This window comes from Oryx dammah, unplaced genomic scaffold (assembly GCF_014754425.2).
Source record: "Oryx dammah isolate SB20612 unplaced genomic scaffold, SCBI_Odam_1.1 HiC_scaffold_21, whole genome shotgun sequence".
In the NCBI taxonomy this organism is placed as follows: Eukaryota; Metazoa; Chordata; class Mammalia; order Artiodactyla; family Bovidae; genus Oryx; species Oryx dammah.
In genome coordinates this window covers 54,412,773-54,432,009 of record NW_024070205.1, presented here as the reverse complement: position 1 = coordinate 54,432,009, position 19,237 = coordinate 54,412,773, and the positions used below count along the sequence as shown (strand labels likewise).

General features: G+C 38.9%; 1 protein-coding gene and 1 pseudogene across 2 annotated transcripts in view; both read right to left on the bottom strand.

Annotated features, from left to right (window-relative positions):
* The window catches only part of TAF1A (TATA-box binding protein associated factor, RNA polymerase I subunit A), a 32,539-nt gene that overhangs the window by 5,271 nt on the left and 8,031 nt on the right, over positions 1-19,237 (bottom strand). For both annotated transcript variants that reach the window (XM_040263074.1, XM_040263075.1), the window contains exons 4-8: positions 16,642-16,755; positions 10,614-10,812; positions 2,945-3,075; positions 1,519-1,677; positions 409-475 (exon numbers count right to left, since the gene is read on the bottom strand). In XM_040263074.1, the coding sequence (XP_040119008.1) occupies positions 409-475; positions 1,519-1,677; positions 2,945-3,075; positions 10,614-10,812; positions 16,642-16,755 (670 nt within the window). The remainder of the gene's footprint in view (positions 1-408; positions 476-1,518; positions 1,678-2,944; positions 3,076-10,613; positions 10,813-16,641; positions 16,756-19,237) is intronic.
* On the bottom strand, positions 17,058-17,735 carry LOC120880009 (annotated as a pseudogene).

Sequence of the window (19,237 nt, the reverse complement as noted above, 5' to 3'; positions counted from 1 at the left end):
ACCTACTGGACTTAAGCAGATTTCCTCCTATGAAGAAATGTTCTTTCCTATACTGAGTTGAATAACAGTAAAGATTAAAACGAGCTGAATTACACAAATAGAAGCCGTTTTTCTTTTGCAACCATTGCCTAATACTCTACAGCACAGGTCAGCAAACTTTTTCTGTAAAGGGCCAGACACTAAACATTTAAGATTTGCAAGCCTTACAGGTTGTCATAACTATGCAACTCTACTGTTGTAGGGCAAAAGCAGCCACAGGTGATATGTAAATAAATGGGCATGGCTGTGCTCCAGCAGAACTTGATTTATAAAAACAGGCAAGAGTTGGATTGGGCCCACAGCCACAGTTGGCTGAGCCCTAGTCTACAGTTTGTCTGCACAAAGAGATAGAAAATAAGAACTACTTACCTGATTTTCGCAGTAACCTGTGGAATTCTAACATCAGTTTATGAGATGGTACAATCTGATACAAAATCTGGAAGAAAGAATAATATTGTAATTGTTACCCATTCTAAAGGCATTAGTATACTTTCAGATAAAATTCTTACTATCTAATATGCTCTCAGAAAATGAATCAAGGATTTAAAAGATAGTTTGCTTTTATCCAGTTTTAATATTGGTATAAAAATGTATTCTATGAAAAGATATTTAAAACAAAAAGTCCCTGCTAAAAACAAGATAGCTGGTTGGGTGGGTGGGTAGTGTGGATAAACAAAGACTTTTTCTTTTCTCCATATTTATACTGTTGACCACACTTGAAAAGTTTACTTTCTTTTCAGCACCCAGGACTGAGGAGAAAATAAAGGAAAAGAATATCACACAGATAAGATATTTAATATTTACTGATCACAAAAGGTCACAAAATATATAAAACAAAAAAGCAAAGCTAGTTATTTTGGAAGATTGTATAAGGAACACACTATAGAGTATTCAAAAGTCAAGCAACTTCCCTGGTGGTCCAGTGGTTAAGAAATCTGCCAATGCCGGGAACACAGGTTCGATCCCTGGTCTGGGAAGATTTCACATGCTGTGGAGCAGCTAAGCCCATGCACCGTAACTACTGAGCCTGCACTCAAAGAGTCCAGGCGCCAACACTACTGAAGCCAATGTCCCTAGACCCCACACTCCACAAGAGAACAGCCCCTACTCACTGCAGCTAGATAAAGCCCACACACAGCAACAAAGACCCAGCACAGCCAGAAAATAAATTCATTAATTAAAAAAAAAAAGCAACGCAGAACTTTAAAGTAAAGATTAAAATGAGGGTGACAGAGGGTTTCTGTAACCCTGATCCGCTCCCCTCAGTCTCACTTGGGCAGAGGATGCGGGAATAGTAGTTGATGAGAGGAGGATCTGCCCGAAGCCCACAACCTCCTGTCTTTATCTCAGTGTATCATCCATACATTGTCATTTTCTCTGGATGCTAAAACATGAAAGTTGGAAAGTGGTGACCTAAGAAATGTCTTAAAAGTATTTAATTCCCAACCCTGTTCAAGCACTGACCTAAGAATCCCCTACCTTAAGCACACTTATCAGCTTCTCTCTTGGTGCCTTCTCTCTCTTTAGAAAGTTGTATAAGTAGACATGAGCGTTTGGATTTGATGGGAATTTTTCATCATAGGCGTAATTGTTAAGCACCTCTCGGGCGCCATCTTGATCCCCGTAGAATTCCAGCATCTATATAAAATAAGTGATGATATCTTAGGTAATTCTGTAAGACACCTTTATGAAACATCACGTACAACTTTACTGATGAGCACAAAATATCGTACAACTGCAAAACAGCATTTATTGTATAGGGAACAATAGTGATGCTAGTTTTTGCTTCCATCAGTGTATGTTACAACCTCCATGGAATAGAGAAGATCACATCAAAGGCCTACACAGTTTCCCAATTTTTCCTTGTCATATTTTGTTACTGAAAAATATAGCAACTTCCAACATAAGAACTGTTCCTGTGAGAAACAAAGGCTTCAAAGTAGGGCAAACTAAGGACCAAAAAAAACCACATGATGCCACTAACCTCAGTGCTCTACATACTCCAGCCGCAAAAGGAGAGCATAGGAACTATAACTCCTCTCCTTTCATTCTTTCCCATCCTGACACAGGAGCTTCCAGATTCACTGGCATACAGTTTCAGAGATTACCTTCTGACAATGTAATCCTCACTTCAGCACTAATGAAACTTTCAAGAAGCAGAGTATTTTGATGGTGTATTCCTAGTCCTCTATCCTTTCGCAATAACTCTGAGATAGCAGAATGTCCTTAAGAACTTCTAAGAGCCATTCTTCATTTCACAGATTGTGACCTAGTTTCAGATTTTTGTCCCCTTCCCTTCTTGATCCCACCATATCATAAAAAGATCTTTCTGCTATTCTTTTAAGCTCAATCAGAACAATACAGAATTGGCATTTACATCTACTGTGCTATTTATTTATAAATAAATAAACCATCACCCTCGCACCATCCATGAGCCCTACATCCTTGGGTTTTGCATCTTAGGGTTCAACCAACCACAGACTGAAAATATTCGGAGAAAGAAAATTTCCAGAAAGTTCCAGAGTGCAAAACTTGAATGCGCTGCACAGAGGCAACTACTTACGCAGCATTCACATTGTGTTAAGTATTAAGAGTAACCTAGAGATGATTTAAAGTGTACAAGAGGATGTGCATAGGTTACATACAAATACTACACCATTTTATATAAGGGATTTCAGTGTCCATGGATACTAAGGGGTGACTGCATTTGGCCGTGACAGGTTATCCAGTGGTGAAAATAAACACAGTAACAGTTACTGTATAGTAGGAAAATAAGGAAAAATTATTCAGACCAAAAAAGGGCATCCTACTGTTTAAAAAATAATTTTCTCCATTATTTGCCTTCTGATGGATAAAGATTAAGCTTAAAATGAAACTAATAAAAACTTATGAAAAGTCTACTTACCTCTATATAACTCTTCACAAAAGGGTCCCAAACTCCAGGAATTTGAATCAATGTGCAAAGGTTTATAGATGTCTTCCAGCTGTGGTTAAGCATATTCTGGGATGCTGTGTTGTAAGCATAATCATCTTTAGCTGCCCAAAGACAAAAGATTTTTTAAAGTAGTCAGTACTGGAGACTCACGCAGAATCAGTAATTGATAAACTATACATAAGAAAAGCCCAGACTGTAATGGCTTCATTGGTGAATTCTAACAAAGACGAGTACTAATTCAAAGAAGAGCAGTAATTCTTTACAAACTATCCCCCCAAAAACGACAGAGAGAACACTTCCCAACTTACCTATGAGATCAGTATTACTCTAAGACCAAAATCAAACAATAACAACACAAGAAAATTACAGACCAACATCTCTTGTATAGATGCACAAATTCTTAACAAAATACTAGCAAACTGAACCTAGCAACATATAAAGCGGGATTTATTCCAGGAGTGTAAGGTTGTTTAGCATTTGAAATAAATTAATACAATATTCCAAATCAACAGAATAATGACAAAAACCTCATAATCATCCCTACTGTTGTGAAAAAAGCATTTGATAAAATTCAATAACTTTTCACGATAAAAACACTCAATAGCTAGGAATAGAAGGAATTTCTTCAATCTGATAAACAGCATCTTGTGAAAAACTCACAAGTGATATCAGAATTCATGGTGAAAGACTGCATGCAAGGGAGAATTACTCTCCTGCCATTTCTGTTCAACACTCTCATGGAGGTTCTGGTCAGGCAATTGAGAGAGAAAATGATATAAACAATGTTCAGATTAGAAAGGAGGAATTAAAACTATCTCTACTTGAAGATGACATGGTCTTCTACATAGAAAATCCTAAGAATCCACTAAAAATTTATTAGAATTAATGAGTTCATAGTTGTATAATATAAAATCAACATACAAAAATCAACCAATCATCCAAAAATGAAATCAGGAAAATAATGCCATTTACAATAGCACAATAGCATCAAAAAACAAGAAACAACTTAGCTATAAGTTTTACAAAAGAGATAACAAAATCACATCTGAAAAGTATTGTTCAAGGAAATTAAAAACGACTTAAATAAATGGAAACACATCCCATGTCCAAAGGTTAGAAGACTTATTAAATTAACTTATAGTTTTAATGTAAGTTCTATCAAAATCCCAGCTCATTTTTTTTTTTTTGCTTAAATTGGCATGCTATTCCTATAATTCATATGGAAATGCAAAAGACCAAGAAAAGCCAAAATAATATTTTTTTTAAATTCGGAGGATTCACAGTGTGGCCTCAAAAGTCACTACAAAACTCCAGTAACTAAAACTGTGTGCTGTAGGTATTTGTATATATATATATGAACTTCCAGGGTGGCTCAGCAGTAAAGAATCCATCTGCCAGTGCAAGAGACATGGATTTGATTTTGCTAGGAAGACTGCCCTAGAGAAGGAAATGGCAACCCATTCCAGTACTCTGGCCTGGGAAATACCATGGACAGAGAAGCCTGGTGGGCTATAGACCATGGGGTGGCAAAGAGTTGGCTATGATTTAGCAACTAAACGACAACAATGTACATATACAGATCAATGGAAGAGAATTTACAGTCATAAATAAAACTTCATATATGAGTAAGTGATTTTTGATACAAGTACCAAGACAATTCAGTGGGAAAATAATAGTCTTTTTAATAAATGTGCTGGAACAACTGAATATCCACATGTATAATTACAAAGTTGAACCTCTATCTACCTCACACGACATACAAAAATTAACTCAAAATGAATCAAAAAACCAAAATGCAGGAGTAAAACTACACACCTCTTAGAAGAAAACATTAGTCTAAATCTTTGTGACCCAGGAGTAGGCAATGGTTTCTTGGATGTGATACCAAAAGCATAAGCAACAAAAGAAAAAGCAAATAAACTAAACTTCATCAAAATTATAACATTTCGTGACTCAAAAACATCACTAAGAAAGTGAAAAAGGTAACCCACAGAATAAAACATTTCCAAATCCTGCACCTATCTGATAAAGGACTTGGACCTAGAATATATAAAGATTTAAAACTCAATAATTTTTAAAAAGTACTTCAATGAAAAACCTCCCAAGAGAAAAGAATCTGAATGCAAATCTCTCCAAACAAGACATATGAATGGCCCAAAAGCACATGAAAAGATGCTCAACATTATTAGCCTCTAAGGAAACGCAAATCAAAACCACAATACACTACCTCACACCCACTGGGACAGTCTTATCAAAGACAGATAATGGCAAGTGTTGGGAAGGACACGAAGAAATCAGTATCCTTCACATACACTGCTGGTGAGAATGGAAAATGGCACAGCTACTTTGGAAAACAGTATGAAGGTCCCTCAAAAGTTCACAGCAATATTATTCACAATTGCCAAAAAGTGGAAACAACTCAAATGTCCACCAACTGATAATGGATACTTAAGTGTGGTATATCCATACAATGGAATATAAATAAATAAAAAGGAATTAAGTGCCATTACATGCTACAACGTGGGTGAACCTTTAAAAACATTAGGCTAAGTGAAAGAAGTCAGTAACAAAAGACCACGTATTTCAGGGCTACATTTGTATGAACTATGCAGAATAGATTTCCAGAAACAGAAAGTAGATTGCTAGGTTGCCTAGCAATGCAGGAACTGGGGAAGAGTCAAGAGGGACTGCTAATAGGTACAGGCTTTCTTTTTGAGGTGACAAAACTGTTCTAAAATTGATGATGGTAATGGATGAACAGCTGTGAATATATTACAAAACACTGAATTTATTATACTCTAAGTGAGATCAAATTGCCAACGTATGCTGGAACATAGAAAAAGCAAGGAAATTCCATAAAACATCTACTTCTGCTTCATTGACTATGCTAAAGCCTTTGACTGTGTGGATCACAACAAACTGTGGAATATTCTTAATGAGATGGGAATACCAGACTACCTGACCTGCCCCCTGAGAAATCTGTATGCAGGACAAGAAGCAACAGTTAGAACTGCGTGGAACAGTGAAAGTGAAAAGTGAAAGTGAAGTCGCTCAGTCGTTTCCGACTCTTTGCGACCCTGTCGACTGTAGCCTACCAGGCTCCTCTGTCCATGGGATTCTCCAGGCAAGAATACTGGAGTGGTTTGCCATTTCCTTCTCCAGGGGATCTTCCCGATCCAGAGATCGAACCCGGGTCTCCTGCATTGCAGGCAGATGCTTTAACCTCTCAGCCTGGTTCAAAACTGGGAAAGGAGTGTATCCAGGCTGTATATTGTCACCCTGCTTATTTAACTTATAAGCAGAGCACATCATGCGAAATGCTGGGTTGAATTAATCACAAGCCGGAATCAAGACTGTCGGGAGAAATATCAACAACCTCAGATATGCAGATGACACCACTTTAATGGCAGAAAGTGAAGGAACTAAAGAGCCTCTTGATGAAGGTGAAAGAGGAGAATGAAAAAGCTGGCTTAAAACTCAACATTCAAAACACAAAGATTATGGCATCCAGCCCCATCACTTCATGGCAAAAAGATGGAGAAATTGTAGAAACAGTGTCAAATTTCATTTTCTTGGGCTCCAAAACCAATGTGGATGGTGACTGCATGCCATGAAATTAGAAGACACTTGCTCCTTGAAAGAATAGCTATGACAAACCTAGACAGTGTATTAAAAAGCAGAGACATCACTTTGCCAACAAAGGCCCATATGGTCATGGTCAAAGCCATGGTTTTTCCAGAAGTCGTGTATGGATGTGAGAGTTGCACCATAAAGAAGGATGAGTGCCAAAGAACTGATGCTTTCGAACTGTGGTGCTGGAGAAGACTCTTGAGAGTCCCTTGCACAGCAATGAGATCAAACCAGGCAGTCCTAAAGGAAATCAACCTTGAATGTTCATTGGAAGGACTGAAGTGCTTTAGCTGAAGCTCCAATCCTTTGGCCATCTGATGTAAAGAGCTGACTCATTGGAAAAGACCCTGATGCTGGAAAAAACTGAGGGCAAGAGGAGAAGGGGATGACAGAGGATGAGAGACTGTATGGCATCACTGACTCAATGGGCATGAGTTTGAGCAAACTCAAGGAGATAGTGAAGGACAGGGAAGTCTGGCTTTCTGTAGTCCATGGGGTTGCAAAGAGTTGGACAGGACTTAGTGACTGAACAACAATGACAACAAGTGGGTGAACCATATCAAGAATCATATCTCAATTCTCAATAAAGCTGTTATTTAAAAAAAAGAGAGATTACCATACCACACAATAAATTGGGTGACATGAAAACTCCTGATAATAATAAATGATAAGGAGACAACAGACAAAAGAAAACTCAAAACAGACTACTAATGGGATATAAATTAGTAACCACTTTGGAAAGACTTTAGCCTATTATGTAGTACAGTTGAAGATACACATGCTTAGTGACAATTCTACTCTGAGAAACACATGCATATGTGTACCACCATCCGTGCCCAAGAATTTCAAAGCAGCGTTAATTATAATATCCCCAAACTATTAACATCCTAAATAGCAATCAATATAGAGAAGGAATAAATTGCAAGGATATCAAACAATATATTGTTTCACAACAACAAAAATGAACAAACTAGAGCTAATTCAACCATACAATCACATGTTAAATGTTGAACAAAATATGCAAGGTCCCCCAAAATATGTACAGTGTGGATCCAAACAGGACACTAAAATTAAGGCAAAACTAAACTACATCGTTTGCAGATGCACGTGCTGTGCTGTGCTCAGCCGCTTCCGTGCTGTCAGGCTCTTTGTGACCCTATGGACTGTGGCCACCTGGGAAGCCCCTACAGAGGCATACTTGAGTGGTAAAGGTATCTTTAAAAACAAAGGAGCTGTTATCATTAAGGGGCTTCCTAGGTGGCACAGAGGTAAAGAATCCACAGGCAAGGCAGGAGATGCAAGAGATGTGGGTTTGATCCCCGGGTCAGGAAGAAGGAAATGGCAACCCACTCCAGTATTCTTGCCTGGAGAATTCCATGGACAGAGGAGCCTGGTGGGCTGCAGTCCATGGGGTCACAAAGAGTTGGACATGACTGAGCTCTGAACACTAATTATCATTAAAGTCAGGACAGCGGTTTCCTCGAGACAGAATGGGAGATGTGATCATGAAAGAACACATGGAGAACTTTCAGGGCGACAGCAATGTTGCGCTCCTTACTCTGGGTGTAGTTACATAGATGTTTGTTTTACAATATTCATTCTATCATACATTTGTTTGACACACTTCAGGATATATTTCACAATCTTAAAGGTTTAAAAAGAAAATCTGTCCTTTGAAACAAACAGAAGCACAAAACACTTTTGGGTTCCAATGCTTCTTTTTGGCCAAAATAGTAGCCTCCTTTTACCCAATACATAGATTAGTATACTCTTCCCAGTGAATCTATTGCATAAATATCAGTATGAACTTGGAAATGAAATGGTAACTGGAAAACAAGTGTAAAAGGATATAAGAAAAAAAAAATGTTAAGAAAGAAAGGCAGATCCCTGAGTAAATATAAGTTGGGTGTGAATTTACCATGGAAGGGGGTTCCCAGCTACCAAGTGCATCAAAGCCAACCAGCACAGGCCACAGCAGAAAGGAAAAATCCCAAGGCAACTCTGAGCACATGTTCATGTGTTACATTTCATAAGTCTGGTTATATAAAACTAGTCCTAGTTGGGGTTTTTTTTCCCATTAAATAGCCATGTGAGGTTAAAGACCATCTAAAGAGCTCCACATTTTATCCCATCTTTATCTCTTGTTGCTCCAGAAGAATGTCAGCTGCAGAAGGTACTGAATTATCTAACCATGAAAGTGATGGTATAAATCCATGTTCCAACTGATTTAATCATCTGTATGCTTGAGTTCTACCTAAGTGTGTGAGAAGAAAAGGAAATAAAGATTTTAAAACTTACCTAAATCAGTATCAGTGAGCCTTCTTAAAAAGAACATTACAGTGGGCATTTCAGCAAGGTTTGTTGTGTTGTGTTACTCGCTCAGTACTGCCCATCTCTTTGTGACCCAATGGACTGTAGCCCGCCAGGCTTCTCTATCCATGGGAGTCTCCAGGCAAGAATACGGGAGAGGGTTGCCATTTACTTCTCCAGCTGATCTTACCAACCCAGGGACTGAATCCGGGTCTCCCGCACTGCAGGCAGACTCTTTACTGTCTGAGCCACCAGGGAAGTCCTTCAGCAAGGTTAATGAAAGAAATACAGATATGTGACCTCAAAAGACTGATGAGTCTAGACAAGGAGACACAACACAGAACACACATGAAAAAAACTCAGAATGATTAAAACAGCAAAAGGTGAAGAGGCAACTGATACAGGCTGAACATGCAGCTGGTACGTTGGGTTTAAAGTAAAAGGAGGAGAGGTCTAACGAGTCCTGAAGACAGATGGCATCCTGGAACAGGAGGAGGCACAAGAGGCCTCGCAAAGTTATCATGATGACAGTATTTCAGAAGTGTCTTGGGGGTGGTTAAAGACAGGAAACAGGAAGGGAATTTGCGATTGGTGAACCCACCCACCCAGAGACCAGGGAAATACTACTATCAATTAAGGATATTGAGGAAATATAGCTTAATATAAATGAAGTGATACATGTCAGAACTGGGATTTGGATGAAGGAGGTGAAAACAGAAAAAGGTTAATCCTAGAGAAGTTATGGAGAAAATCTATATGAGGGTAAAAAGGTGCAGAGAATCATACAGCTTCGAAAAACACAAATTTAGGGACAGGAGAGGACATCATCACCACTGCAAGTAAAAGACAAGGCAGGTGGAGGAGGACACATAGTTTTGGGGGTGATCAGTGAGTCAAGAAAATTGTCTGTGATGACTTTTGTACAGAAATGAAACAACTTTATCTTGCCCTATTCTTTGAACATATTTTCCTAAGAAACAACATTACAAAACAGACTAAACTCCATTGTAAACACACAGGAAGAAATGCTTCCTCTATGCGATAATGCCCATGGATGAAAATTTGTAACCTTTCTTGGAAATCACATTTCTAAGAAATGAATGAATCTAGGACTATTCCTGGTGGCACAGTGGATAAGAATTCACCTTCCAATGAAGGGGACAAGGGTTCTTAGTCCCCTCGGACCCTGGTCCAAGAAGATTCCACATGCTGTAGTGCTTAGCCCATGTGCCACAACTACTGAGCCTGTGCTCTAGAGTCCATGAGCCACAACTACCAACCAGAGCACCACAAGTACTGAAGCCCACGCACCCTAGATTCCGGGCTCTGCAACGAGAAGCCACTGCAATGAGAAGCCCATGCACCACAATGAAGAGTAGCCCCCGCTTGCTAAACTACAGAAAGCCTGCTCACAGCAATGAAGACCCAGTGCAACCATAAATAAAAATAAATCTTAAAAAAGCAACAAATCTAAAATGGTCATGAACTTAACCTATGAATTACCTAATTTATGTCTGAAAAGTCTTTTGTTTAAATATCAGAAATTTTATAAAGGATGAAGCAGAATTTTACAAGCATAGCAACCTCTGTTCTCTGTACTCTCTGGATAAAGCCAGGCTTGGAAGAAGAGGAATTAGATTACTCAAGATTCCTTCTGTCCCTCTGACAGTCTTATCACTCATCACGCATATTTACTCACCGAGTTGAGATAATTCCATCTTCTTTTTATACCAAGAATAATACTGTAAAAGCCCTTTATAGGCCTGAATAAGGTTGACTAACACTTCTTGGGAAGAAGACTTTTCACCATATCGCCATGTCTCTGCCTGGGTAAGAATTCTGTTCGCATCTTCAAGCAATCCATGATGCAGAAGGTATAATGCATGTTGTAAGGAAATCTGCAACATTAAGAAAAGCCCACTGTTATGCAGGTCATTAGATAACCATTAGTTTAAAAACTCAGTAAATATATGATACACGCTGGGCTAAGACCTTGGGAGAACACAAACAATGGAACATTGTCCCCATGATCAAAAATTTCAATCTAGCAGAAAGATGCATGAAAAAATTGTTGTTGTTTAGTCACTAAGTCGTGTCCAACTCTTCGCGACCCAATGAACTGTGGCCTGCTAATCTCCTCTGCCCGTGGGATTCTCCAGGCAAGAATACTGGAATGCATTGCCATTTCCTTCTCCAGGGGATCTTCCCAACCCAGGGATCAAACCTGCATCTCCTGCTTGGCAGGATTCTTTACCAATGAGCCACCAGCGAAGCCCATACATCAACTATATGTCAACTTTTCAATTAAAAAAAGAATAATTACATAACGAAAGAGCAATACAAATAGGGAGAGCATTAAGGAGGAGAATAATGGGAAATACACTTAATTATATGAACAGTGTCAAAGTTCAAACCTTCCTCTTCAACTATTATAACAATTTCTCAACTCGTGTCTCCTGTCTTGTCCTCCTACAATCCATCTTCCATGTGACCACCAAAGAAATCTCATTGGTTATTTGTGTAAAATTCTTCAACAGTTCCCACTGCCTACAGAATAAAAAATCTCAGCTCTATAAAGATGGCATACAGAGCTCAGCTTACTTCCCCTGCTTTCTACCTATGTGATTTTTAGAATAACTAAAGACACATTAGACACAGAGGTATCAGACTCTTTATTATCCCCTACCATGCCAGACTACAATTTCCTCCAGTATGCACAGCGAATACCCACTAGCTTCTTCAGACTCATCTCCAGCATCACATCCCTTCTTTGCCCAACTCCCCTAACTCATTCAGTCCTAGCCCTTTCCAATTCCAGAGAGCCAACCATTTTCGACTTTGTCTTCTCACTGTAATTGCATTTCTACCATGGCAACCATAACCATTTATTTTATTTACATACCTGTCTCCCTTTACTGCAAGAACCATGTCCAGCAGATTGTCTGGGAAACAGCAGCAGGTGTTTTTTTTTTAAAGTGTTACTAAAAAATCTTCTCACTACTGCACTTGACTAGTCTTAAAAAAAAATAAATAAATAAAGTGTTACTAAAAAATGTCTTTTGTCTATCCTAATTACCACCCTCAGACTCTGGAGTATGAAATAAAGTTCCTCCCAGATTTCTTTACTTCACTTGAGTAGATTCTATGAGCTTAGAAGGAGCTAACCAATAATTTAGTTAAAACTCTACCTTCCCTCCCTAAACGGCTATCTAGTTTCTCCCTGAAAGAAGAGAAGCACACACCACCAGGGCAGGCTATCCCCTTTCTCCAACTGTTCACCGAGAAAGTTCTTCCTTAAGTGGAACCATATGCTGCCTCTGTTTAGTTTCTACTTATAATGTACATGGTCTACCAGAAAATAAGATCCTAAGGGAGAACCTGGCACATAAGAGAAACAAAAATTTTTTCCTAAATTAATAAAACCTGTAAAGAACTCTAAACTAGGGGAAATCTTTTTCCAAAATTAGAAAGCAGTGGGAATATAAAATGCTACAGCCACTACGGAAAACAGTTTAGTGATTCCTAAAAGGGTTAAACATAGAATTATATGTCTATACATTCATGTTTTTATAATACACATATATAAGCACCAGCTCATTGGAAAAGACCTTGATGCTGGGAATGATGGAAGGCAAAAGGAGAACGGGACAACAGAGGATGAGATGGTTAGATGGCATCACTGATTCAATAATGCACGTGAATTTGAGCCAACTCCAGGAGGTAGTGCAGGACAGAGGAGCCTGGCGTGCTACAATCTATGGGGTCACAAAGAGTTGGACAGAACTTAGTGCCTGAACAACAACAACAAATATGTGTATATGTGTGTACACGACATAAAACATGACCTAGCAATTCTACTCAAAGGTATACATCCAAAGAAACTGAAAGCAGAGACTCAAACAGATATCTGTATGACAGCAATCACTGAAGTGTTATTCACAATAGCCAAAAGATGGAAACAACCAAACAAGGGATGAAAGGATAAGAAACTGTGATAGATACATACAACAGAATATTGTAGTTATACTGAGCCGTAACAAGGGATGAAGTCTGATACAGGCCACAACACAGACGAATCTTGAAAAGATGATGCTAGGTGAAATAACCACTTATACGAAATACCTAGAATAGCCAAATTTATAGAGACAGAAGTAGATTAGAGGTTATGAGGGGATGGGAGGAGGGGGGCGTTACTGCTTAATGGGTACAGAGTTTCTGTTTGGGGTGATAGAAATTTTGGCAATATTGGTGATGGCTGCACAACAATGGAAACGTAATTAATGCCACTGAATTATACACTTAAAGATGGTTAGAATATTGCACTTTACGTTACATACATTTTGCAACAATTTAAAAATATCTGAAAACTAGGGCTGCTGCTGCTGCTAAGTCACTTCAGTCGTGTCCAACTCTGTGTGACCCCATAGACAGCAACCCATCAGGCTCCCCCGTCCCTGGGATTCTCCAGGCAAGAACACTGGAGTGGGTTGCCATTTCCTTCTTCAATGCATGGAAGTGAAAAGTGAAAGGGAAGTCGCTGAGTCGTGTCCGACTCTTCGCGACCCCATGGACTGCAGCCTACCAGGCTCCTCTGTCCATGGGATTTTCCAGGCAAGAGTACTGGAGTGGGGTGCCATCGCCTTCTCCGGAAAACTAGGGCAAGTAAAAACAAAACAAGAATAGGAGGGTAAACATTTTACGCTTCACAAGACTATTGGTCTCAGTCACAACTGCTCGACTCTGCCATTGTCTGGCTAAAAGCAGCTACTGGCAATATGGAAATGAATGGGTGTGGCAATGTTCCAACAAAACTTTATTTAGAGGTACTGGAAAAAATTAAAAAGCAAACGTGTAAAAATGTGATTGAGAAAGTGCTTTCAGTCAAATATATACCACAGAGAGGGAGATTATCATAACATTTTGGAGGATGTCAATTCTTTTGGATAAAACTTTTATTAAAGGACACTTTAATTTGGATAAAACTCCGCCTAAACATGAGAAACAATGAAACATTTTCACACATGGATCAGAAGAGTTAAGGCTGTGAAAATGTCCACACTACCCATACTACCCAAAGCCATCTATAGATTCAATGCGATACCTATCAAAATACCAGTGCTATTTTTCACATAAATAAAAAACACAATCTTCAAATTTGGATGCAAAAATTTTATTATTCACAAAAAAAACGTGAATAGCCAAAACAATCTTGAGAAAGAACAATGCTGCAGGTATCACACTTTCTTATTTCAATCTATATTACCAAACTATAGCATTCAAAACAGACACATCAGACAAGTGGAAGAGAATTAGGAGTCCAGAAATAAGCCCATCCATATGTTGTCAACTAATATTTGACAAAGGAGCCAAGAATACTCAAAGGGCAAAGGTTAGTCTCTTCAAAGAATGATGTTGGGGAAACTACAGACGTTTATTGCAGAAGAATGAAATTGGACCCTTAATTTAGACCACTCACAAAAATTAACTCAAAATGGATTAAGAACTTAAAGGTAAGATCTGAAACTAAAGCTCTCAGAAGAAAACAGGAAAAAAACCTCCTTGATATTGGTCTTGGTAGTGAATTCTTGGCGTATGACACCAAAAGCACAAGCAATGAAAGTGAAAATAAACAAGTGGGACTGCATCAAACTAAAAAGCTTCTGCACAACAAAGGAACCATCAACAAAATGAAAAGCCAGTCTACTGAATAGGAGAAAATATTTTCAAATCATGTATCTGATAAGAAACACCTAAAATCTATAAAGAACTCATACAGCTCAATAGCAAGAACAACAAAAAACATATTACAATTAAAAATGGGCAGAAGAGGGACTTCTCTGATGGTCCAGTAGCTAAGACTCCGTGCTCCCAATGCAGAGGGCCGGGGCTTGATTCCCAATGTGAGGGTCAGGGAACTAGATCTTGCATGTTGCAACTAAGACCCGGTGCAGCCAAATAAATAGATATTAAAAAAAAAAAAAAAAAGGTTGGGGGAGGAGGTTCAAGAAAGAGGGGACATATGTATACCTATGGCTGATTCATGCTGATGTATGGCAGAAACCAACACGATATTGTAAAGCAATTATCCTCCAACTGAAAATAAATAAATAACTTACATTTGGGCCACAATAGTGAAAGTTCTGCACCCTAACCACTGGATAGCCAAGGAATCCCCCCACTTCAAACGAGCTAGAATGGCTAGCATCAAAAAGACAAGAGAGGACTTCCCTGGTGGTACAGTGGATGGGAATCTCCCTACCAATGCAGGGCACACAGGTTTGATTCCTGTGTGGAATCCCATGTTTCACACGTGGAATCCCAGAAAGATTCCACATGCCACGGAGCAACTAAAGACTGCGTGCTGCAACTACTGAAGTCAGTGCACCTAGAGCGGGTGCTCTGCAACAAGAGAAGCCCCTGCAACGAGAAGCCCGTACCCCGCAAGGAGGAACAGCTGCCGTTCACAGCAACAAGGGCTCCCAGAGCAACGAAGACCCAGCAGGACCAAAAGGAAAACAAAACAAAAGACGAGGAATCACAAGTGTTGGTAAGGATGTGGAGAAAAGGGAACTGCTGTATACTGCTGGTATACATTCCCTTCGGAATGTAAAGTGGTCTAGCCACCATGGAGAATGGTGGTATGGTGGTTCCTCTAATAAATTAAAAACAGACCTAATATACAATCCAGCAGTCCACATTGGCATATATATCCAACGTTGAAATCACTATCTGGACGAGATGTCTGCAGTTCCATGTTCACTGAAACACTATTCACAAGAGCTAAGACATGGAAGCAATCTAAGTAAGTTATGATGGATGAATGGACAAGGAAAATATTGTATACACACATATATACAATAGCGTATTATTCAGTCATGCAAAAGAATGAAATCTTGCGTGTGTGGCAACATGGATGAGCTTTGAGGGCATTATGCTTAAGGAAATAAGTCATACAAAAAAAGTAATATTCTCTCATCTCACTTTCAGGTGGAATCTAAAAACATCCAACCCATAGAAACAGTAAAATGCTGGTTGCCACAGGCTGAGGGCTGGAGTAGTCAAGGGACACAAACTTTCAATTATAAGATGAGTAAGTTTGAGGGTCTAATATACAGCATGGTGACTATGGCACTGTTAACTTGAAAGCTGCCACGAGGGTAGAACTTCAACATTCTCAACACAGCAGCAACAAAACGATATTATGTGAGGGGATGGTGATGTTAACTAACCACACTGGGGTAAACATTTGGCAATATATACATGCTATTAAATGATCACATTGTATACCCTAAATGAAGTTAAATCATATGTCGATTATAACTCAACAAAGCTGGAAAACTTTTCTCAAGTATTCAAATTCCCAATTTGTTTAGCTCTTTCCCTTTTCCAAAAGCACCAATTCTTAGACAGCTCAACTGACTTAAGCAGACATATTAGAATTTGGTCCATCATCATAGTGAAGCACACAAGCCATTTCTGGAGGACTGGTTCTGGCAGCCAGAGATACACAGAGAGAAGATATTTGCACTCCCACAACGTGGTAGGCGACAGGAAATGAGGAAGTAAGTGGCTCTCATAATCCAGTCTTTCTTTCAGCTTGTCTTACTGACCCAGGTGTGTTACTCCCTTTCCCATCTTTTCTGCATTCTTACCTGCCTTATCACTGAGACAAGCAATTTTAAAAAACGAACGCTGCAGATGTAAATGCACAGAGCCTACATTCTCACCTTCAAGTAATTCGTGATGCCAATATTTTTCATCCGGTCGGCAAAGGTATTGAAAGTCTCCACGTTGCTTTTGGGATGATAATAAAGAATTTCACTTCCAAGCCTCCAAATAATCTGTCAAAACAGAAGTTACTAACAAAACTGTAAAACCCCTGCCTTAACCAATGTCTCAGAAAGCTATTTTCTTCTGATTACAACATTAAAAAACAACCTATAATTCCTTTTTCTAGATACCACTACTGTCAACATTTTACTGTACTTCACCCAATGAAAATATTATTACATTTTATGTGATTAAAAGCTTTTCCTGTTGATTAAAATACCAGGTGTCATTAACAGTGTCATTTTGAGCCAGATGTCTAAAGAAGGTGAGCAGTTAAGATACATATTGAAGATAACGTTTTTATTTATTTTTATTTTTTGTCCTCTGAGGCATTTTATTTGTATGTACATCCCTAGAAAAAGAACCCAAGGATTGTCCCTCCTGTATGTTTTCGTCTTGCTTCTTCATGGTCCATGATGCCAGCTGAGGTTGTCAGTACAATGAAACCAAACTGACGGGATGGAAGCAGGTCATTCTGCCATTTTTCTAGATCTTTGAGTTGTACATCAAATCTGGGGCTGATCACTTCATACTTATTTAGCCTGCCTGTGAGGTTCACAACAATATTCCCAACCCTGCAATCATCAATGATTTCAAATTCGCCAATGTAACCATGCTTCATCATCACTGTTAGAAATCTGACGACGACTTTGGAGCACGGCCTAATAAGGACCTGGCGTTTGCCTCTCTTCTTGGCATTGTTGATAACTCTTGAGAGCATCAGCCAGGACATTCATGCGCACCATTATGGCGGCACGGAAAGATGGCGGAAAGAGCTGAAGATAACATTATTAATTAGGAGAAAAACATTAAAGCTAGAAAACTAAGGTTCCATTAACACTGGCTTTTTCACTGCTCTGATTATGTACCAAGTGAGAGCTATGGACTCAATGTTTCCTCACATTTCATCAGGTCCTACAACTATTGACTATGGTTAGTCTGTCTTTAGAGCTTCAACTTAAGAACCTGCATCAGCTTTATTTATTATAAATTTTAATAAAAATATTTTCTCCCCAGGGCACCAAAACTTTGATGATAGCACTTGCAGCTCTTCTTTTACATGAGGGGAAATCTCTTCTTTTCTTATTCCATTTAAAGTACTTCAGTGATACTGATCTTCAAAGTAAACTGGTTGTCTGGTATAATATTGGTTTAGTATAATCATAATACTCAGATAGAGTTCCTTTATAGATAATCAAATTGCAGTATTTTGAAGCTTAAAGAAAATGTGGAGATTATCCTACCACAGCTGTTCTTAAATACACATGTATGTAAGAATTACCTGGGATACCAGTTAAAAATAAATATTCCAGGGATTCAGACTTGGACTCAGTAAAACTGGGGTGGAGGGCAGGAATCTATACTTTCAACAAAGGCTTTATGTGACTCAAACAGAGCCCAAACAAGCATCTGGTAACCACTGATTTAATTCTTTCAACTTATAAAAACAAACTCTGGACAAAAAGGAACTGTAATCTGTCCAATGTTTTATAGATCCAGATTAACTTTAGTCCATAAACTAAACTTTCAATCAATGGTTAAATTTTTTTTTTCATATTTTTTGGTTCTATTAGACATCTAACTGATGCACCCTAATAGTAAAAGCTACTTGAGATAGCCACGCGAAGTTATCTGTGGATATACTGTCTTTTATAAGACAAATTTAACAATACATGCCAAGCACTGTTCCAGATCCCTACCCTGGTGGAATTTACATTCTGTTGTAGAGAGACTGACAATAACCAAGAAATACAGTAACTAAACTGGCAAGTATTACGGGAAAAACAATGAAGCAGAGTCAGAAGACCATGGGTGCCAGCTGCAAAGTGAAAGGGGTTGGCGTGCAGTTGCAACTTTAAATAGTGAAGGGAGGCCCCACTGCAAGTATGATGTGAAGGAGGGTGACCACAGTGATAGTCAAAGAAATAGCAAAGACAATCAGGAAGAGTATGGTTGTTCAAGGGATGAGCAAGAAGGCCAGTGAGGCTGGAGAAGAAAAGCAAGTTAGATGGTAATAGGAGATGAGGTCAAAGGGGAAAGGGAATGAGCAAAGCACGGAGAACTTGCAGGTGATCAAAAGGGCGCTGGCTCATACTCTGAGTGAAACAGGAAAGCCACTGCAGGGTTTTCAGCTGGGCAGTGACATGATTTGACTCATGGTTTAAAAGGACTACACCATATCATTAATCATTTGAAAAATGCCCATCAAAGCTACAATGAGACACCATGTCACAATCACTAAGTGGCTGTGTTCAAGAAGACAGACAATAATACTGTCGGCGAGGATATACAAATGTTAGAAACCTTGTATGTTGCTGGTGGGAATGTAAAACAGTGCAGCCAATGTGGAAAACTGTCTACCAGTTCCTTAATAGGTTACATATATTTATCATATGCCCCAGCATACTCCTCCTCGGTATATATACGCAAGAGAAATTACAACAAACACCCATATAAAAACTTGTACGTGGGGGGGCAAAAAAAACCAACTTG